This window comes from Athene noctua, chromosome 14, assembly GCF_965140245.1.
Source record: "Athene noctua chromosome 14, bAthNoc1.hap1.1, whole genome shotgun sequence".
Classification (NCBI taxonomy): Eukaryota; Metazoa; Chordata; class Aves; order Strigiformes; family Strigidae; genus Athene; species Athene noctua.
Window position 1 is genome coordinate 13,776,819 of NC_134050.1, and position 21,814 is coordinate 13,798,632.

Sequence of the window (21,814 nt, forward strand, 5' to 3'; positions counted from 1 at the left end):
GAAGAACAAGCCAGCAATGTTACTCATGATAACACTGTTAGGAAAGCATTTCTCAGAAACAAAGTTTAAGGTTCTACTACTTGCTGGAAAGAGCTGAATTTTGACAATCTCTTTTCTGTTATTACACACTCGGCTCTGCCAAGTGATTACATTACTAAAGCAATCATCTAGAACATACCACCTTTGATTTAGCTGTCAAATATATATTCTCCTAGGTATACCAGAGTATTTTAAGAGTCATGATCACACACTGACACAATTCAGGCCTAGTCGTTAAACACTAAAGCAATTACACACTCCCACTTTCTTAAGAGTATCAAAATACCCCTGGCCAGATATTTAATACTAATTAAAAAATACAGAGATTATAATTTACAGACAAAACAGTACTGGCATAATTTGTTTATTGTACTGTGAGCATCAATATATATTAGAGACAAAGAAAACATGACTTCCAGGACAAAGAAAAAAACCTGGCAATTTAAAGTTTTGCTCAGTATCAATCATGAGAACCTATAAATTATCTGCTGGAATGCTTTCAGCTCAAAAGCTCGGCTTCTACATTACAGAACACTGAAGAATATACTATGTTCTGGATCTCAAAAGCCACATACCTAAGGTTAAATTGTAAAAGACTGAAAAGACATTAAGTAAAATTTATAAACTTGTTTTCTTCTGAGACAGATTGATCTTATCTCCAAGACTCAGGGCCATTCCCTGTAAGGAAAAGAAAGACATTCATGACAGATATTTCACAATAACTTTATCTTATTTATCTTAAAATGGAAATTCCATATATAGAAGTCTATGAAGTTAGTGGCATGGAAATTAAAAGTGCTCATTTATTTGTATACAGTATAATGCACACTTTCTTTACACTAGCTAAAGGCTAGATCTGCATATATTGTTGCAACAGTTAAATGAGCTAGCAACCGCTAAATCTGTTATCAATACAAAAAGCAGAAGAATAAAAAAATTTAAGCCTTTTGACCTTCCACCAATTGAAAGTAGGCTGCCCCTGTAGAAATTACAGCTGTCAGTCCAGTTACCGAAATTCAGCTGTTGAAAGTCCCAGTGCTGACACTAGCACTCAATACAGAAAATAATTTAATCACAAAACCATATTCGTGTTGCATAGAAACTGAAGAAATCTCAAAAGAAACTGCATGAATAAATCCACGTAATCCATAGCAGATGAAACCAAACTGGCATATGTAACTGAATGCACTCTTATGTTAAAATACAACTGTAAACATATCAGAAACAACAATTTAAACCACTTCAAAATCTTTACAGTGACATCATATAAACTAAATGGTTGCTTTGAACGTGAAAACTCTCAGGTAGTCCTTTATTGTATGCTGTTTAAAATACTTCTATTGGTACACTGTTTGGGTTTTTACTATTAAAGTTCCAAATCTTGTACTTGGTTTTAGTAGGAAGGCAGAAGTTCTAAAATCCAAAGGAGGCTCAAAGGTGTACCTACAGAAAATAACCCTACTGAAAGACTTCGGGTTTTGTTTTGTTGTTTTTAAAAAGAACCAGCAAACAGCAATTACATGCATAAAATTTCCTTGTGTGAAATCGAAATGTGCAATTTAGTAGGAAACAGAAACCTTGGTGAGCATTTGCTCTTTTATTTAAAAGCAAATAAAATATAACAACCTATTTGCAGTGCTATTATAAAATACGGAAATCTTAGCACAAATGCCTAATTTCTGATAATACACTATAATGTGGTTTTAGGGTATGACTACACCTAATTAGAAAGACATTATTTCCTCACAAAATCTGTATAAGGCAGTTTTAAAACTAAAGTTATTAATCTTCCCTAAATTTTTCCCATTTACCTAGTACTAGAAACTGATGTACATCCTAAAACTTTTTTAGAGGGCTTGGCACATTTTCTTAAAAATGACAAGGAGAAACAGTACTCTAGATGTAAGCCATATTACCTGACTCTTTGCACGGATCCGTATGTGACCAGTGACAGGCGCCTCTGGTCCAAGATGAATTGGCTTTTCAATGCTGACATTTGCAAGTGCATCTTCCCCAAATATGGAACGTGCATAAAGATTGGCCGCCATAAAGCCACAATAACCAGAAAGTGCCTACAGAAAGCACATTTGAACTCTTTAGAAAGGCCAAAACCCTTTAAACATATTCTAATTCATCCTAGGTTAGCTAGGCAGATACCAGTATTTAATGTTTAAACTTGATTCTTCACATACAATATTTTGTAAAGTGTGAGAATCATGCAATGGGAAACAGCAGTGGTCTTTTTCTAAAATTAATATTAGAAGACATGCAATCTACAGTACTCATCAAGGCTAGGTAGGATGGCATTTTCTGGTCTGATTTAATGAAGGGCAAAATGGTAAAGAAGTTAAATAGTAGCAATAGCTACTATATATATATATATTAGTTTCTACTATACATACCTAGCTCCTATACATATATTAGCTAATATCTATTATACATATGGCTTAATAGCAAATAGCTATTGTATACATTTATTTTGCTTTACAACAAAAAGGCTAAACTGGCAAAAGAAAGGTAAATTTTGACAGAGAGGAAGTAACTTGGAGCTACTGAAAAAAACCTTTATCAAAACAAATGGTCCCATCAAATCTATACTACAGTTTAACTACTACAAATTAAAACAGACATTCTCATTTTCTAACTGAGCAAGAAATAGCTGAAGTGATTAAGCAACGTGGAATTTTGATAAAAATTTGCTTTTACTCATTTCAGACCACTCATTTAAAACCTTTGAAGTATATATACTGTTTGATATTGTAAGCAAGCATCTCTAATATTCCTAACAAATGCTAAACAAATTAATCAATAAAGCACCACAACTAAAAAGGGTGTCTAAAAGTCTCCAAGCAAATAGCTCACCTTCTCTGGAGTCAGGCATTTCATATTGGTTGACTTCAGTATGTGCTGTAAGTATTCATTTAGATCAATGATATTTGTATTCACTGTAACCTTCAGGAAGGGAAAAAATGGCAGTTACTTTAATTAGCACCTTGGGCATTTCTGAAACCATCTCTTCCTCGGGGCTCTACAAAGGAGATTACCCTGCAGTTCTCCTTGAGGAACATCACATTCGGTAAGCTAGCTGCACTTCCTATTATCTGGTGACATCTTTGCCTCCTGCCATCCACTTTAACATTAAAGAGTAAGAATTTCATGTCATTACCATGATTTCTAAAATATATTCTGCTGAACATGTAGTCTCTCTACAGCAGACAGTGGACTTCTTGTCTGAATACAGTTTACACATCACCAGAACAAGAAACGATGGTATCTAGTCCAAAAGCTTCCTTTTAACCCATGATGAAAACTACTTTCATCCTTCCCTCCTAGCAACAAAATCCTCTGGGCTGCCTTGGCTTTCTCATATTGAATATTGTGGGTCTTGTTTAAATTGCTTTTGAACAGATCTTTTAGGAGTAGTTTACAAATTGCTAAGGCTTCACATATCACGTATTAAAATTTATTGTTCTCAGGTTCCCCCTGAGACACTTAAATCTAGTCTGAAGTAAATACAGGTAAATATATGTAACAAACAAGGCTACAGTTTGTGTAAAATACCTCCCATTCTGTTTTTTATGTTTCTGTTCTTAAACTAATCTCATACAACAAAGCAGCATTATCTCCTTTTAAACACTTTTTTTAAACAGGCCTGTAACTAACAGTTTGGGCTCTCACCAATGTTAAGTGTACCCACCATTTTGCTGGTCTTACACAGCAGCCACAACCATACGCTACAGTATACGTAATAAAGTGAAAGATGTCCCTGCCCAAAGCAGGGGACGCTGGACTAAATGACCTTTAAAAAGTCCCTCACAACCCAAACGATTCTCTGATTCTATGATTTTTGTTTTTAAAAAAAAGAAAGATAATGTAATTCAGAACTGGAGAGGCTAAGCAGTATGAATAATTCTGCAGTCTCAGCATAAACTTATACTTGTTGCTATCTTGCCTTTGAGCTGAAATACACAGCAGTCATCAATCAATTCAGACACCTTCCATACAGAAGGTAAGGCTCAACGCACATACTCTTTTGTATGAAAAAAACGCTCGATATTGCATCATAAGCCTGTGAAACGGGTAAGATAGCAACAAGACAGTAAGTTACTTGAGGCCAACATCCAATGCGATGCTGAATGAGGTTTGTATCACAAGAGATAATGTTGACGTAATGTGCTGATGTAGAACAAGAAACAGAATTATACCTCAACAAAAAACCCAAATAACATACAAAAAATAAAACTAACTTTGTTTTCCCACTCAAATTCTGCCCACATTTGTCTGAATTCTGCATCCGTACAAGAGGCAGGCTGGATGTAATCCATGATGTCAATGTGAATATCACTGAGAACCACACAGTTTCTGTCGCTGGCTGCTCCAGAGACATCATACACTGCAATATAAAACACAAACCACCTTAATGGTTAAAAAAAGTGAATTTGCACCAAATAAGAGTGCTCAGTGACCACCTGCCAGTTAACAACAGTCAACACTTGCTCAGTCTCATTGCTGATCTCTGTCCGCTTCAAGTGCTTTACCCAGCTGCCACAGAACTCTGAGTTAAGTGTATTGCTCTTTCAGGCAAGGCTGTCTATGTCATTGCAAATTCAGAGACCTGGGTTCAAGTATCATGCTGACATTCTAAAGGAGCATGTTCTACTCTGATTTTAAGTAAAAGTGATATATACTTTTAAAAATCAACACAAAATATGCATACATTGCAGACCATTTAATCTCCTCTCCCAGTACAAAGTGTTTTAATTAATAATGAGTTCATTAAGCAGTTAAGAAATGCTACACATTAATGTTAATTTTGCACACTGAATTGGTTACTTACCAATATTACCAAAAATTATTCCATTTTCTGTTGAAGCGACTTTGACATTAGCCTTAATGTTTGCAAAATCATGTGGAGCAAGTGTCAGAGGAGATGGTTTTTCCACAAGTTTCAAGTCACCTGTGTAAACAAATTGAGAGACAGGGGTCAGGGAACATCAACAGTCCACAATGAATTTAGCTTTTGGAACAATATTTTTTATTTTCTTGTCATTCCATTCTAATGTCTACAGAGCTGCACTAAATACCACCATAAAGGTATTAGTTGGTTTGGAATTTTTTAAAAAATATTTTTACTGTTTGCTACCTGCAAGACAAAATAATTTACATTACATTACAAATTTCAGTTAAAATATTAGCATATTCACCCAAATCCCACTGAAAACAAATGCAAATACTGACTTAAATTGGCTTTGGATTGAATCTAGTATTAAATTTTTAACAATCAGGAAATGGTTAATTCTACCTTGTGTTTTAATCAATGACAACATCATAACAACCTAATCCTACAGCCAAGGGTCTCAAAACCAAAGTTCAATGTTCAGTATTACACACACTAAGCTATTTATAAACAGGTCAAAGTAACACCTTGATTTTGAATATAATTGCTCTCAGGAAACAGTAGAGATGTATTTTTTCTAATCCTTTAGCAAGCAATTGTAAAAGACTCCTTAGTTCTATCAAACTGTGCAATTTGAGAATACAGCATGAACAGCATCAGCTCTACAGACAGGAGTGATGCATCAAGTCGTTTTTTGCAATATATCTGGAGAAACCAACTTGGAAATACAGAATCCCACTTTACTGAGCTGAAAAATCGAAAAATACAACCTATTTTCATTTTATTTATCTCCATCATTCATCTGATGAAATGACTTACAAAAGATTAGGACCATTATGCCCCTTCAGTCATATCTACATCAATTAAATGTAACATGCATTCCCCTTGAAAGTTGTAAACCTGTTTTAACTCCAAAACAGAGGACAACCAAAAGGGAACTGGTTACTGTTCTCGGATTATCCCTGCTCCAGTCCCTCCCCTAAAAGAGTTAATGAAGCCTCAGTACTGTTCAAGCAAGCCTTTGGTACAGCTGTTGGTACAGGGAATGGTTTCAGCTGAGTAAATGCAGTACTTCAGTTCCTCAGGCTGAGTGCAAGAACCACCCAGGGCAGATGGCTTTCTGTTGCCTGACATTTGCTCCATATATCAGTTTGGATTTTATCCTCTTGCTCTACGCTAACAGCAAAATGGGGAATAAATATATCAAAAAAATTGCCCATATTTCAGGAAAAAGGGAGAAGGGGAAGTGGAATGCTATTTTTCTAGTGAAAAAAGCATGAAAAAAAATTAATAATCTGACTACAATTTATATTCATCATATACTATTGTCGGTGCCAGTAGATACAAATCTTCCACCTTTTGGAAGAAAAAAGTATGGTTAAAGGCACCAAAAAAATTTCCTTTCAAAATAGCAACTAGCTAGCATAAATCTGTCAGTATTTGTAAGCGTTTCAGAAACTCCTTAGGACTAGGTGCTGAGCAGCAGCTCTGCTTCCCCCAGTGTCCCTCACCCAGCGTAGCCAGCTCTAGTGTGCAGTTCTGCAGGGTGTCGCTGGTCTGGTTGACCACAAGCACGTCCAGCACAATGTCATACTGATTGACGTGGACGTACGCTTCTGCATAGACAGGGTCTGAGAAACCTGTCAGCTGAGTAACCTGTGAAAGGAAAGAGCGTAAGGTATTTTTCCTCTCATAAACCAGTTTAAAACATGGAATCACGTCAAACAATGACAAAAAAAAGAGAATAAAGTACAATTAAATCCTTTACTCTTTAATATGAGCCTCCACATCAAGCTTTTAATTCCACAGAACTAACTTACTCGTAAGAAAAAGGAAAAAATAAAATCGGAAAAAACCACTGCAAAAATCACAAGTTTTATCTAGAAAATAGTATTTAAAGAAGTTGTGATGTTTAGGAAATCTAAAGTTTATGCTTAAGTCTTCCAAAATAAACAGACTTCATTGATTTACAGCTAAACACAGTAACTGTCCTTATTATCCATAAATTTTAACCACATCCTTCCTTCACATGTCCTTTAGCATACACACTGCAGGTATGAAATCTTTCCAGACAAGACGTGTTCTGAACTGAATTCACCTAAGTTCCTAAGATATGCCGTTTATTCTTAAAAAGATCAGCAGGGCAAAGAAATGCTGACTTAAAATGAAAAGATAGATTTAAATAGTACAAGGAATTCATCCAGTCTTGTAAAGAATAAGGTCTGTTTTTTTAACTCTAACTAATGAATGAATCAAGAGATTTCTTCCCTTACGACCTTCTCTGCAGGCCCTGGTAACCAGCAGCAAAAAAAAGGTATGAAGAGTGAGACAAGGAATCACTGCACTTGTCAATAGGATATGGCAGCCAAAGAAAGGGGTTCATAATCACTTGTGTCACCCCTGCTCTCCTCCCCGTGAACCTCACTGGGCTTCTGCAGACCAGCACACAACCTTAATTTCTGCTCCACCTTCCACCAGCTCTGCACTCTCCAAGTCTCCTCCTTATTCTTCCCCTCCCATGTGAAGAAGGTAACAACTTTAAGCACAAGGGCTTTCCTCTTCCTCCTGATCGTAACCAGGAGAGAAATACCTGGGTCTTACCAATCAACCAGCACAGCCTGGGTCATCAGTTCCAGCCTCTGATTCCCAAAGCTGATCTGGTGCATAAGCAGCACAAAGCATATATAAACACTGACTTTGACATTACCTTATTAAGTTTGGATGCAAGAGGATCAGCAGCCTCTTTCCTCTGTGTGTTGCCCATTGCTGCAAGAAGGCTAAGCTGAAACTGGTCTTCTTTTGAGCTCATTTCATTTTTAGCAGTAAGCTGCATGAAGGAAATGGGATCATCTGGCTGAACTGTCACATTCCTCTTCTCAGATTCTTTCTGCAGGAAGAGAAATATTCAAGAATTCACAATGAATTCCATTCCTTAGCACAGAAACACAGTCAAATAATGGTCAACTTACACAGAGTCAAATGGTGATACTTCTGGGACCAACTTCAACATGAACATCTGTAAAAAACTCCAAGTGTTTATGGTTACACACTTATAATAGCTCACCTTCTGGGAAAGTTTCTCCTCTTCTAGCTTGGCTGACAGCATATGAGAGAGGGACTGCCTGCATTCTTTGTTGAAAATATCATTCATGAGAGGAGAACATTCTGACAAAACTTTCAGACACAAGGAAATACGATCCACATCGTCATCTGTAATTGGCTTCTTGGGAAGAGAGGACTTTCCCAGGTGGAGAATAGTGGCCATCAGCAGCATAGCTTCGGCAATAAAGGACTGAGAGGAGGACAAAGGAAAGAGAATGGAAGAGGTTATTGCTTTTTACATAGCTTTACAGGAACGTTTATTTCTGACCTATTTAAGAAAAGGTGCACATTAATCAAATGATAAAATCTCTGAACAGATTACTTATTTTTTTAGTACTTGTTATCTTGAAACCAAGCAGCATGACTTAGAGACGGTCTAGATAGAGTGGCTGGAAAGAGGGAGGCCCTGTTCTTAACCCAGATTATCATTATTATCCAATCACATAACTGGCACTTCACTTTGGATTTAACCCACTTTGCATCTCTTTAAAAGAAAAGAGGAAACAACCAGCTCTTCTTCACAACTGTGGTGAAAACACAATAGATGACTTACATTTTGTTTCTTCTTTTCCTGAACTAGTGACACATATCGTAAAGCAATCTTAGTTAAAGTTGTAGCAAGGGAAGCTGCAACAAAGAAATCACCATCGAGCAGGAATCCTCGTAACGGAGGTCTGCAGAGAGACAAATGATAACAAAAAAACTAGTTTTGGATTACACTCCTTAGCCTACTTATCTTCATATCTTAACATCCATATTGTACCAATAAAACAAGCTTGGAAGGTCTCAGAAGTTGGTTGTGGTTTTTTTTTTTCCCCCTCTAGAAGTAGTTTTCCAGATACAGAGATATGCACAAGTCACACAGCCATTTCCACTCAGAATAGGGAGTGAAAAGTGTAATGTGTAATACCTTCATTGTAGCTCTGAGATGATAATGACTAGTCAAGATGTAACAGCCCATCTGCAGTAATTAAGGAAATATAGCAATTATCCTAGCTACCAATAAAATAAACTATAGCAAGTATTAAATAGTGCAAGGTGATATTAAGAAAACAAAAGTTTTAATCTAAAGGTAGTATCTCTGTAATACAAATAAAATCGTGAGGAGCATGTATGAATTACGAAGAATCAACTGGAATTTACAATACCATAAATCAGTAATGTCCTTTTTCATACACAGTAAGCTTTCATTAGAAATCTTAAGCAATTAAGCAATTTCCTATCAGGTATCATCTACCTGGAATAATACCTTAAAATAGGGAACTACCTCAATCACCGAACATTGTATGGGAGAGAATACCAGTTAAATAAATAAATAAATAAATAAACAAAACAGAACAAACCAAACCCACAAAAACAAGTCAGTTTGGCCTAGTACAAAATCTTAAATACCTATCTTCTTCCTTTTTGGCAGGTCGGGAACTACTGAGAGCACTCTGTGTTGCGTAAGTGCCCATCTCTGTCACCAATTTTTGGGCTGGACCCACAGACACCTCCTCTTCAGGTTTTAGCTCACCAGCTTCTTTCTTGATTTCAGATTCTACTATTGGTATCTAGAAACAAACAGGAAACAATTGTTACAATTAATGTAAAAACCTGTTCTGCAGGTTTTAATAAAAATTACCTGCATTGTTTTTTATAAGTAAATGGTCAGTTACAGTGCAAGTTTTCAGAGAATCTGAGGAGATAAGCAGATGTTGAAATATATACAGAAGCCTCCTACCCATGCAATAAAACTCACATTGCACAGACTGTCTTAGATGCCTCTTGGAACAACCCTGACTTAAAGCATTCTTCCTTTGTTAGCGGATATAATTAAATCATATCTTAAAGTTGCTCTAATTTTCTGAAATAAGGAATTTCTCATCTCCCCTCTTAACAGGTATCATTTATTCTCAGTATATGCTAGCTTCAGGTATGCTACTTTTAAAAAAAAAGAAAGCAAAACCCTAACTAGTTTTTACTTAAGATTTCATGTGCAGATGACATTACATATCACAAGTGTTGACTCTTACCTGTTTTTTAAAAAATACATTTTTCTTAGAAAACACACTGCTTAATAGTAAGTAAAACCACAAAGAGCTAGCCTAACAAAGTAAACACACCTCTCCAAGTGATCTGCGAACTTCTGTCATTACACTTTGTATATCTTCCTTTGTACTGCAATATTCTCCAAGGATCCATAAAGCTCCTCGATAAATCCTAAGACGAGAACAGAACTCAAGTCATGCTTTCATGATATATTCAAACTAACATCCAGGGAAGTGATTTATGGTCAGGTGGTAAAGGCCAGTCTTGACACATTCAGACTGACAGAAAGCAAGTTTGATCAAAAGCAATCATCCTGTCAGCCTTAATAAACTAATGAACGAGTATATCAATTCAGATACATTCTCTGCTACAAATTTATTCCCATCTGTGTTAGTCCTGATACTCACAAAACTAAATTTCATTATGACCATAATAAAATAACTCTATGTGAATAAAGTCAGCTGTAATTTATCCAGTTAACTGAGACAAACTAACTGTTCCTTCATGGAGGAGAAAATTAAAAACAAGACCATGAATGAAGATGAGGGAAAAAAATAGCAAAGCTTCAGAGGTTTTTTTCCCCAACTTGATGAGATGATGATTGAGATAGGATTCAGTTTCCTGTGTATTGCAAGAATGGCAGAATGGTGTCTTGATCCAGAGAAGTTCTCATATGACTTAACCTTTGCAGAGCCATCAGAAGACCAAGCTTTTAGAGCCCTGAAAGGTATTAAAGAAGCTTTGCAGATTGCAAAGCCCAGTCCGTGTTAGACTGAGTCTTCTAGTAAATGTACAGTACTTCCAGTTGCCTAGAAGTGCAGACTCCTGCTGTGATAAACCCTTAGTAATTCTATTTTAACAAATACATGACTTCAGAGTTCACCAACAATGCTGTCTTCTAGTAAGTGGAAATAAAATTATGAATTTCCTCATAAAAACTAAATGTGAAATTATTTTCTTCACTCAATGCAACAAACACCCAATATATGTTTTGTACAAACAGGCAAGAAGGAAGCTGTACCTAGAAATCATCTATCCCCAAAATGTCTCAGCTTCAGTTATTCTTTGTGTGGGAGTTGCAAGGATTCTGATACATATTTAATGACAATATACATTCAGTGCAAGTGAGCCACTGGGTGCTCCAATGTCCGATATCATATTTTGGACTCACTTGACAGATTTAATAGCATGAAAGACTTCAAGCATCTTCTCAACAATAAGAGGTCTGAGGTTATCAAATCGCTGGATCGCTTCCCGCACAAACTCCAAGACATCAGCAGCAGCCGCTTCATTATTATCACTAAGGAACTCCATCAGCTAGTAGAAGAGTGAATACAGGCACAAATAGTAGCACGGCTAAGTTTGTACAATAGTATTTTTCCTTCTACATTCAGAAAAATAAAACTGCATGTACATCTCCTGTTAAACAAAGCTGAAGTCAACCTTAAATACATTGAAAACAACTACCAATTATCATAACCCCCAAATTGTTTTTCTAGTGGTACAAATTATTGCACTTTTAAGTGAAGGTACTCTTCAGCTCACATTCTTCAAAATTATCTAAAAATAAAGTCTCAGGAGACAAATAACTACAGCACCAAAATCCCTGTATTTCTTTAGGGATTAAAAATAGTATTGCTTTGTGTGAGGCCACTATTAGAAACACTTCAGCTTCAGTTATTCTCCAGGTTTTGAGAATAGCTAGAACATATTTAATGACAATATAATTAAACATTTGCATACCACTGGAATAACATTTGCAGCCATATCTGGAAACCGAACACTACAGGAATGCAATGTACGAACAAGCAGCTGTCTATACTTGTCTGTATCTTCATGCTCTGTCACATTATTAGTTTTAATCACTTCCTTCTTCAGAACAATCACAAGCTGCAGAAAAGATCAAATGAAATTGAGAAAGTCCCATATTTTTCCAAAGAATAAAAAAATAATTTAATAAAACAATAGTAATATATATTATACCTCCTCTACATTTCTTGAAGAGACAAGATCCAGAGCCAGTTGAAGGGTTTTTTTGCGCACTTCTAGATCTGGGGTACTCAGCACTCTGAGGATGTCCATAACTAGATCCTGAAACAATAAGAAAATTATAACTGCTTTGTTACTTTAAATTACTTCCTTTTCACACAATTCTAATTTTCAGTCCTCAATGATTTTCAAAGACTTTCAGGATGTATAATATGTGATCTACTGACAAACAAGAAGATATCCTAGGCATTAGGAACTTCACAGTGTTCATTTAAATACATTCTACACGTACACCGAAGTCTACCATGCAAGCTACATCATTAAGCCTTACAATCAAGACAGCATTTGCCATTGTTAATTCTTATGCAGACAATAAAATCAGCAATCCATAAACATAAAAGTTAATCTAATATGTTTTTACCAAAAGCATATCAACGGAAGATTTAAACTTCAGAAGTACACTTTTCCATACATCACAACACCTGAAAGTTTCATTTTGGAAAAAAAAAGCCTTCAATAAGCCTGCAGGAAAAGATATAGCTCACATACCTGTAACACCCGTTCATGGGAAGGATGCTCCTTTAATTCAATCAACCGATCCAAAACAATCAGTTTCACATTATTATCACTTTCTTTAATAATCAAATCTATGTAGCATTGGGCAGCTGCCTAAAATTAAAAGGATGAAAAACATTTAAGCATGAAGAGAGAAACTGGCAAATTTCTGAGATAAATTCAGGAAAACACACCTACAGTACTATTAAAGCAACTACTCAAGGAATTGGCACAGAAATGAACCTGAGAACAGACTTTAAAACTTTCTGGACCACTGTAAACATTGATTCCACCATGAAATTAAAAAAATTACACAGGAAGTGTCACTATGGCATCAGCTTACAACACCTAGACTTGATTTCAAATTCAAAGAAAGTCATGAAGAGATACATTTCCTGGCATGCCTTGGGTCGGCTCTTAAATATACAACAGAGCACGAAAACAAAATTAAAATAGTTGCCAGTGTTAGCCTATCTAGATATGGGTTTAATGACAGCTTCTATGTACAATACTCCTACTCAACAAAAATTACTATAGTAAAGCGAGAATGTTGGAATTAATACTCCTCCTGTTCTTTGAAACTACTATTTACAATGGTTTTATTCTAAATCTAGACTTGCATATTCTATTTTTGAAATTTCCATACAAGTTCAAAATTTCTGTGTGTTCTTAAATAATCCACTGTACAAACATAAATCTAGGAACCCAAGGTCGATCAGTAATCAATGTAAATCTTCACTTCTTTATGTTTCCACCCTGTCCTGAAAATAGTAATATTTATGAGTAAAGAAAGTCATTCAGTCTCTGTAAATCTTCATCTTTAGTCTGCTTTGCTAAGTATGCCAAGAAGATTGCAGGTTGGTACCAACTACTGTACAAGTCTGCACAGTATTCAAGCTTGCCCCTTACTGAAGTCCATTAGCTGCAAAATACAGTCACAATCTTTTTTTGTGACCAATTTTAAGAGGTATTTTCAAACAGGGTTTCACACGTGAGATGTTAAACACCCTATATTACTGAAACCTTAGCTCTTTCAAAGTATCAACATACAGTATTTATTCCAGTGCACTAAACCATCTGAAAACATCATTTTTATACCTTGATTGCTGTTGGTGCACTGGAGAGTGTAACTAGAGTACCTGCAGCTTCATACTTCACTGCAGGACTTGATGACTGCAGTAAGTTGTAGATGCAGCGAATAAACCGAGCTCTCTCTGATGGATTCGCATGACAGACCTAGATAAGAACAATAACGTATAGTTGGCACATAAAGAAAAAAGCAATCATATAGCTTAATGGCTCCACTATCTTACAACAAGGAGAAGATTAAGCAAAAGGTGACAGCCTTCTCTGGGGGTAAGAAATATCATTCACAGTTGTAAAAATCTAATTATAAAAGCTATTAAAAAGCTATTATTCACAATTCTATGCAATGCTACAAGGTCTTAAAATCTCATATCAAAAGGAAGGGCATGGGCTCTACCAGCTCCTGTAACAGATGCCCCCTGCTTGTGCCCATGAAGAACAGTCTGATAATACACAGTCCACACCACAGCAGATCAGGTGAGACACTTTGCTCTATACCGTGCACCCTTCAGCAGTTCACTGTTTCACGATACAAACCTTATGCAGCTCTACTAAACAATGACATACTCCTGACGTGGACTAAACTCTAGCTGCAAGGCCTTTTCCAGCAATGTTTTATCCCTTTTAAAAAGCAGACTAATATAATCTAACACGTACAATCATTTTAAATGTGCCACAACATTTCCCTTTTACCTTATAAATGAGCTCAACAATAACCAACTGCAGTATGTCACCAAATGTCTGGACTTGGTCAATACAGGTACTCAAATAATCCAAAGCTCGATCCTACACAAATAAAAGATAAATTATTCTGAGTATGTTCACTCAGCTATATTTTAAATCAAAACACATTTTAAAAATCAAACCACAGAGCAGCATATATTCAACCCTTCAACTTGAAATTTAAAACAATTTATGAAAACACTGTAAATCTGAAGAGCAAATTAATCAATCCTGCCTACAGATGGCAAAAAGAGAGACAAAACTAATAGTAATGAGGCACAAAAATGCAATTGCCTGTAGAGCAAATAATCCAAAACACTAAATAGAAATTTTCATTTACTTCTCATGTGACTACAAAACCTACAGAACAGTAGGTAACGGAGCACTTAATCCGGTTAAGCTCACTTGGCAAAAGTAGTTTCAGTTTTCAGCCTTCATCAAATGCAGTAATTCTCCTTTAAGTTGAAGACAGCACTAAAGACATACATTAACTTTTCCAGTTACCAAATATTCCACAAATGGTTAACATTATCATATATGTTTTTTAATGTTATAAACAGATTATGCTACCAACAAACTACTGGCTACATTTTCAAGTAGTTAAATCAAGTGAGTTTAAGGACAAGTATTCTTACCTGATCTGCATGAATTAACATCATAAATGCATTTCTTTTGCAGCTTGCATCTTTCTCATTCACCAAGAAATCATGGATCAATTCAGGAGCATCAGGTATAAGATATTCAAAATTTCTTTAAAAAAAAAAAATCATAATTAAAAGAACTACTGGTAAGGAGTAGAACCTAAGGCTTAAGTGCATATCCTCAAGACAAGCATTTACAAAAATTAAAAAATGTAAAATGGTGATAAGCAGCTTTTGCACCGCTATTTGAAACTGTGAACAGACTCGAGGAGCTTTAAAAACCTGTTTGTTATCATGACAGCTGAGACATCACCCCATCAATGATTTCTGCTTACTGGTAACATTCAGCCACACTGTTCAGGTAACAACTGCAATAATGTTTAGAATATAACTGCAGTACATGAAGAAAGTTGCACTACAAATAAATGTATATATCCATATTTCTGCAAGGATCCTTCCATATTTAAGGTTGTAGACAATGATTACTATTAATAACGCTGAGATCATTACGAAAGACATCTGCCCATACAAATTAACCTGCAATATAAGGACCTTAGTCACACTTGGGAAAGCAGCAGCAGTACCTTTAGCTTCTCCACAGAAATCCACTAGATACATGGCAAAAAAGCAAACAAGTAAATCCCAAACATCACACCAGTGTTTGATAAATGTTTACATGATCTCAATAACTATCTAGATCACTAAAGCTAGCCTTAGTCCTCTGCATCCATGACTTTAAATAGTTTTTCTGGCATTTACCTATAAATTGTATAAATTGCAAGAACTGCATTTCTGCGCACGTAGCTGTGACGATGTTCTAGACACGCACGGATGGCTGGCATCAAAGGCTCCAACAGCTCTGCTTCTTTCAGCTTGCAAAGAAAACGGAGAGTAGAGCCTCGGATAAATTCATTTGGGTGCTGAAGATCCTAAAATCAACAAGAAAATATTTGAAATGACAGACCCTTCAGTCTAATTGTTAAGCTGTATGCACTTGCTCGCCTTATCCCACACACAACTCTTCCAAGGTACACATTCCCAACATCCACAATGACAACTCACTGTCTCCTCATGAAATACCTTCTTAAAACTCTGCTACCCTACAAAAAACCCCACGTATTTCTGTGTAGTAAAACTTACAAAGCCTGTGGTATTTTCCTCTGCACTGTATGTATTTTCTCCTATTACCAGGGCTGTGAAAGTTCACCCTGCAGGAATCCCTGTCCTCTGGATACTAACCTCTAGTGTGTATTAGTTCATCTGCATCCACCCTGTTGCCAAAGAAGCTGAAGGACCTCATTAACTCTGAGAAGGAGTGTCCCAAATACACATTATTCAAAAAATACTGTCCTTTTTATGCATGGCTTGTCCCAAGACGCTATGAAGATGGCAGTGAGGTTACCCCTCATCTTTGAGATTCACTGACTCGGAAACAAAAAGCACTTAATTTTTGTTAAGCTGTAATAGTACAAGAACACATCATAACTCCTTGGGAGTAGGTCTGCATGTGATCTACAGTTATTCAGTTCTGAAGTACTGACACATAATGGTTAGGAAGGAAATGCTGAGCATAAACCATTTTTATATATTTGTTAAATAACACGAAATTATGCATTTTCTAAAAAGATCCAGTATAGAAACATAAGCAATGAAATAAACAATGTGCTACCTTTCTGTAGGCATCGCATACAAGGATCATTTCTTGCAAAAGCCTGCCATCTGGAGTGGTCTTTGGCACTATCTCCCAAAAGACAAGCAGCAGTTTTTTGATGGTATGATCTTGGAGAGGCAGCACAAAACGTATAATAGTCATCAGAAGCCCAGGTAGTTTTTCACCATTCAGAATCATAATGATTACTTTTCTTCAATGCCTCCGTCTTCAACTTGACATCTCCTTTTTCTAGAGGAGGAGGAAGAAATCAGGAAGGCTAACATGCCACAGTTAGTTTAATAGGAACACTGATCTTCAGTGTCAGAAGGCAGAAACCTCTCTGATGGAGTGCAATCTAGCATATCAATAAAATTCACACCCTTACTTCTACTAAAAGGATAAAGAGGAAGAAAGAGATACTTAATAAGCACAGAGTTCAGACTTAATTCTAGGATCAACATACTGGAATTAACAGAGTTCAACAAATTTCACAAACTGTTTCAATGCTTAAACAGCCTTTTATACGGGATACTGCAATGCACTCTCATGCCGTACATATACTAAATACTAACACTGCCATTCCTGCCAGCAAGATACAGCAGGGCACTCAACAAAATGGTAACGCAGTGTGTTGCTTATCATTGCATTGCTAAAACCTGCTTGAGCCCAAAGAGGTACTGCTTCAAACAGAAAGATGGAAAAAAAATTCAAATTTTTGCACAGACTGAGAGGGGGAAAAACAAAACAAACCATGTAAGATAAATACCATGAAGTTTCTCAAAACACAGCAAACAGAGGAACGTACACATTTCAAAAATCAAAAGAACAAAAGAAACCATCAAACTGACTTGTTCTGACTTTACAAAAGGTAAACAATCTTCAAGGAAAGGCACAATGAGGAATACGAGCATAAATTAGGTAAGATGGAGTATCCTTCAAATCATTGTCCAGTACTTGCCTAGGTCATTTTTTAAACTGATTTCAGAAGGTGGTTCTGAATCCATCGGAACATTGATTAACGTGTAACACACGTTCTCTGCAGCTGTCATGGTTGCTGGCTACAAAATTTTCTCAGTGGAAGAATTATTTTGACATAAATATCAGACAACCTGAAAAACAAGCAAACAAAGCCATCCCAAAGTTAACAGATTTTATTAATAACCCCCACAGAAACGTTTTCTGAACTGACTTAATGATTTGAAGGGATTGCTGGGTTTCTTGAGAAGTCACATTCAAAAGCCTTCTCAGTTTTCTGTTATGCTAAAATATTCCTGTTAGTACCAAAAGATAAGCAGCATGAAATTTCCAAAGACCAAAAAAAGAAAAGTAAATGAAAGAAATCTTTCCAATACTTTGGCACAGTCAGAGATAACTGAAGTGTACAGGCACCTGAACCGATGCAGCAGCTTTTCCTTCACCTATTCGCCTCCCTGACCCTGGCTCTGTATTCCTACTACTGTCCCTGCAGTCCTGTGCCCCCCCAGGTGAACTGAGCCCAGCTGCAAAATCAGCTGTAAAACATCACAGGAAAAAAAAAAAAAAAAAGACTTTTTTTTTTTGAGTTGTTTAATAAGTTGAATCAGCCTATGAAGGAAGCTTTGAAGATGAGCATGAGATCCAACAGAGCAGAAACGAAGAATAGGAAAAAAGACAACATGGTGGAGAGGGACCCTCTCTTTTACTTGCCAAGGGTTCTCAGACCAGCTCAACTCCACTGTCCCACTGCTCTGCTAGACCCTAATGACAGAACTAAGTACTTTTACAGTAAAAAGTATGAGAAAATTACAGATCTATCAGAGCTGCTGTGTGGCTGACAGTTCAGATAACAAAATTAGAATTAAGCTCAGTCCTCATACTCATGTTTGTTTCTTCCTTATGTAATGACATCTAGATTTCCATTTAAGTAATGAAAAATGCTCAGGTTTGAGCTTGCTCAGTTAATGCTATGATACCATATTGAAAAGCACAGTAAAGAAAATTATTACTTTTTATTACATGAGCAATTTTGTATTTTTTACAGAAACTGTGTCAAATTTACATAAAAATTACCTTCTCTGTGCTTTTATTGCTATTAAATTTCTGGGAGTCTTAGACTGAGTTTAACCAATCATTAAAACAAGGAAGATTCCTTTTTACTTTAAATTATGATTGACACATCGGTTAAATATTGTGTAAAAGCACACTTGTTTTAAATAATTATTATCTAATAATAGAGCCAACGGAACTGAAAAAAATTATCCCTATCAAAGATCGTGACTTATATAAAGATGAAAACACTAAACTTTCCAACTCAAGGCTATGCTTTCACTGCAGAGCACTTTTCCTCTAAGTTCAATGATCTTGAGCAGGACCATAACTCCACGACAAAGCTTTCAATAACATGCCAGTTTTAAGAAGTTACTGTCTGGGGATGCCAGCTCCCACCCCACATCACCCCTTTTATCGGTGCAAACAACTTTTGAGATGCAAGCCTTGTAAACTCTACACTCTTAACTTATTTCTGAAGCAGTACGAAAAACAAAATCCAACAGACCAACACCCATTCCCAGCCTGGTTAAAAGTACAGCCCCACTAACTGCCCTGAGAAAAAAGAGGAAAGGTGGGACATGGAGTTGTAGCGTTCGAATGAGCAGCTGAGACCATACACAAGCTGGTACTGGGTCCAAAGTCCCTTTTCTCATCAAATCAGGCTAAACATTGAGCAGGTAAGTTGCATTAACTTGGGCTGTAGCCTCTTTTTACAGAAGAAAACTACACAACTAAAACAGTACCACAACTACCACCCAAGAAAATAACCGCACTACAATTTTTTTCCCTAAAAAACAATTCTTTGTTATTAATTCTATGTTTTTAAACAACGAGTTTTCAGGATCTAATCCTCAGAAATATCTATGTAAATGACTCCTGCTCGCTTCTTAGAAATGTTTTCTATCCTCAGCAGCAGCTTTTTGCATACTTTTTCTATACTGTTACCCAAAACTCCTGCAGCTACCACCTTCAACTCCAGTAATGACTCACACAGATCATAAAGTAAATCCTTGCAAAAATCAGACCAAGTATCTTCACTCATACAAACATTTCAACTGCAGAAATTCTCTCAAAAATCACAGGCGAACAGGTCTCTGAAGCATGAAGACATGGAGCGTATTTTAGCCTCTGAAAAGTACCAGTGAAAAGCAACACTCCTACAACGCAGGGCTGGGAGACTTGGCAGGGAGAACCACCACCAAGTTTTCCTCTTTGCAGGGCATCAAGCCTTGAAATTATACTCTAATCTTACAAAGAATCCCTGCAGACACAGAAGTGGGTGCTGCTCTACTACTTCAGCAATAAAATTTCTGAGCAGCTGTATAAGGAAATTTATACAGTTTATACAACACAGGAAGTCAAAATGCCACGCCTGCTCTCCAGCTACATCCTTGGGGAGCCTTATGAACTGGGGTACTTTACAAACCAGAACCGTGAGAAAGCATCGTTTTATTGATGCACGGCCTAAAATATATAACGTAAAACCGTTTATTAAAAAATCCCGAGTAAATTTATAGCCAGTTTAGGGAGACTTCTTTCTTAATTTTCCAAGTGATTACTTTTTGCTCAAAAACCCTCGCATTTTTAGCTCTGAGACAAAACTTAAAATATTTAGATTCCGCCGTCTGCCCGCCATCCCCCTGAATAAACCCGGAGACCCACCACACCGCGCCACAAAGGCACTCAAATCCGCGAGGCGGCCCTAAGCCCCCACAGCCCCCTGACAGCGGTGCTGGGGGCTCCCCTGACGGAACCACCAGGAAGGCGCCGGCGGGGCCGTGAGGCCTCGGGCCTGGCTGGAGCGGCGGCACCTCCACGGCCTCCCCACCGCCCTACGCTCTCCCCCCAGGCCCCCGGCGAGGCGGCTGCTCCCCAGGCGCAAGGCTCCGTACTCGGTGGCGCGGCGGGGCAGCCCGGTCCGGTCGAGTCGGGCCCGGTGCGGAGCTCTGGCGATGGCTGACGTGGAGCCGCTCCTCGGCCGGGCCACATCGATAGTACGGCGGCTCCGGCAGGACACGCCTCTCGCCCGTACGGCAACGCGAAAGGGGCGGGGCCGCCGGAGGCGGCCCCGCCCCTTTCGCGTTGCCGTACGGGCGAGGGCGCGCGCGCCGGCCACGAGCGCAGGAGGAGGGGCTTCCGCCTCTGACGTCACTTTCCCGCGCAAGGAGGAAGGGGGGGGGGGGGGGTGCGGGTCCCTCAGGCCACCTTTCGTAAAAATAGGACTCGAAAAAAATTTTTAAAATACACACAGAGAAGAAAAAAAAAAAAAGAAAAAAAGAAAAAAAAAAAAAGAAGCGTGGCCGGGAGAAAAACAAATAGGGAAAAAAAAAAAAAGAGGAAAAATATTAAATAAAATTAGAAGCAGCTTTGTCTAGTGCTTAAAACAAAATACAGAGCCCCAACATTATTATTTTGATATTTTCATGACTGAACTATTCACAGGGATTCAATACAGTATTTAAAGCATGTTCAAAACAGCATCATGCTTTATTAATAAATACAAAATGCAAGTTTTAGGCCTTTTTTTTTAAAAAGTACATTTTTTAAAATACATTGAGCCCCTATGTGAGTCCATCCCAAAATCTTGTTTGTTATCCTTTTCACCGTACTCGTCAGTGAGAAGACTAGAATGATCCCACATAGAAAATAAAAATTAAAAAAAAAAATGCTGAATGTGTTTTGCTTAAAATACAACACCCTTTTTGTACCTAGGAAGCAGTGACTCACTTGGGCTTCCCTGACAGATGTCCCTAAAGAAGTCACTGTTAGTCCCAAACTTTGTGGCACTCTGCTTGAGTCTAAAGGGGCACCAGGTACCCCCCTCAGTCAGACCGTGCAGGAGCTGGAGGGACAAAACCCTGTCGAGCCCGTTTATTCAGCAACTGCACAGCTCAGGGGAACCATAACGGGAATTTTACGTGCTTCCCTCCTGACATCAATTTAGGCCATTAGTGAGCTAAAAGCCCTTTGCTGCCCCATGGCCGGCTGGTGGCTGTAAAGAAAGCAAAGTGATGTAATTCGGTTCCAAACAAGCTGGGGTTTACTAAAGCAGAGAACTCAAAAAACCAAAAC

The 21,814-nt window shown here is 37.5% G+C and overlaps 1 protein-coding gene across 1 annotated transcript; it reads right to left on the bottom strand.

Moving 5' to 3' along the window:
* Positions 1 to 387: 387 nt before the first annotated feature.
* Positions 388 to 20,746, bottom strand: COPB1 (COPI coat complex subunit beta 1). Its single transcript, XM_074917894.1, is given in 23 exon segments — positions 388 to 717; positions 1,956 to 2,111; positions 2,902 to 2,991; positions 4,287 to 4,432; positions 4,877 to 4,996; positions 6,448 to 6,592; positions 7,644 to 7,823; positions 8,001 to 8,228; positions 8,592 to 8,712; positions 9,431 to 9,591; positions 10,144 to 10,240; positions 11,241 to 11,386; positions 11,813 to 11,959; positions 12,053 to 12,160; positions 12,608 to 12,727; positions 13,712 to 13,849; positions 14,393 to 14,485; positions 15,058 to 15,172; positions 15,823 to 15,992; positions 16,733 to 16,924; positions 16,926 to 16,963; positions 17,673 to 17,823; positions 20,635 to 20,746. Coding segments are annotated over 22 exon segments (2,862 nt in total). The 5' UTR covers positions 17,764 to 17,823; positions 20,635 to 20,746; the 3' UTR covers positions 388 to 657.
* Positions 20,747 to 21,814: the final 1,068 nt, after the last annotated feature.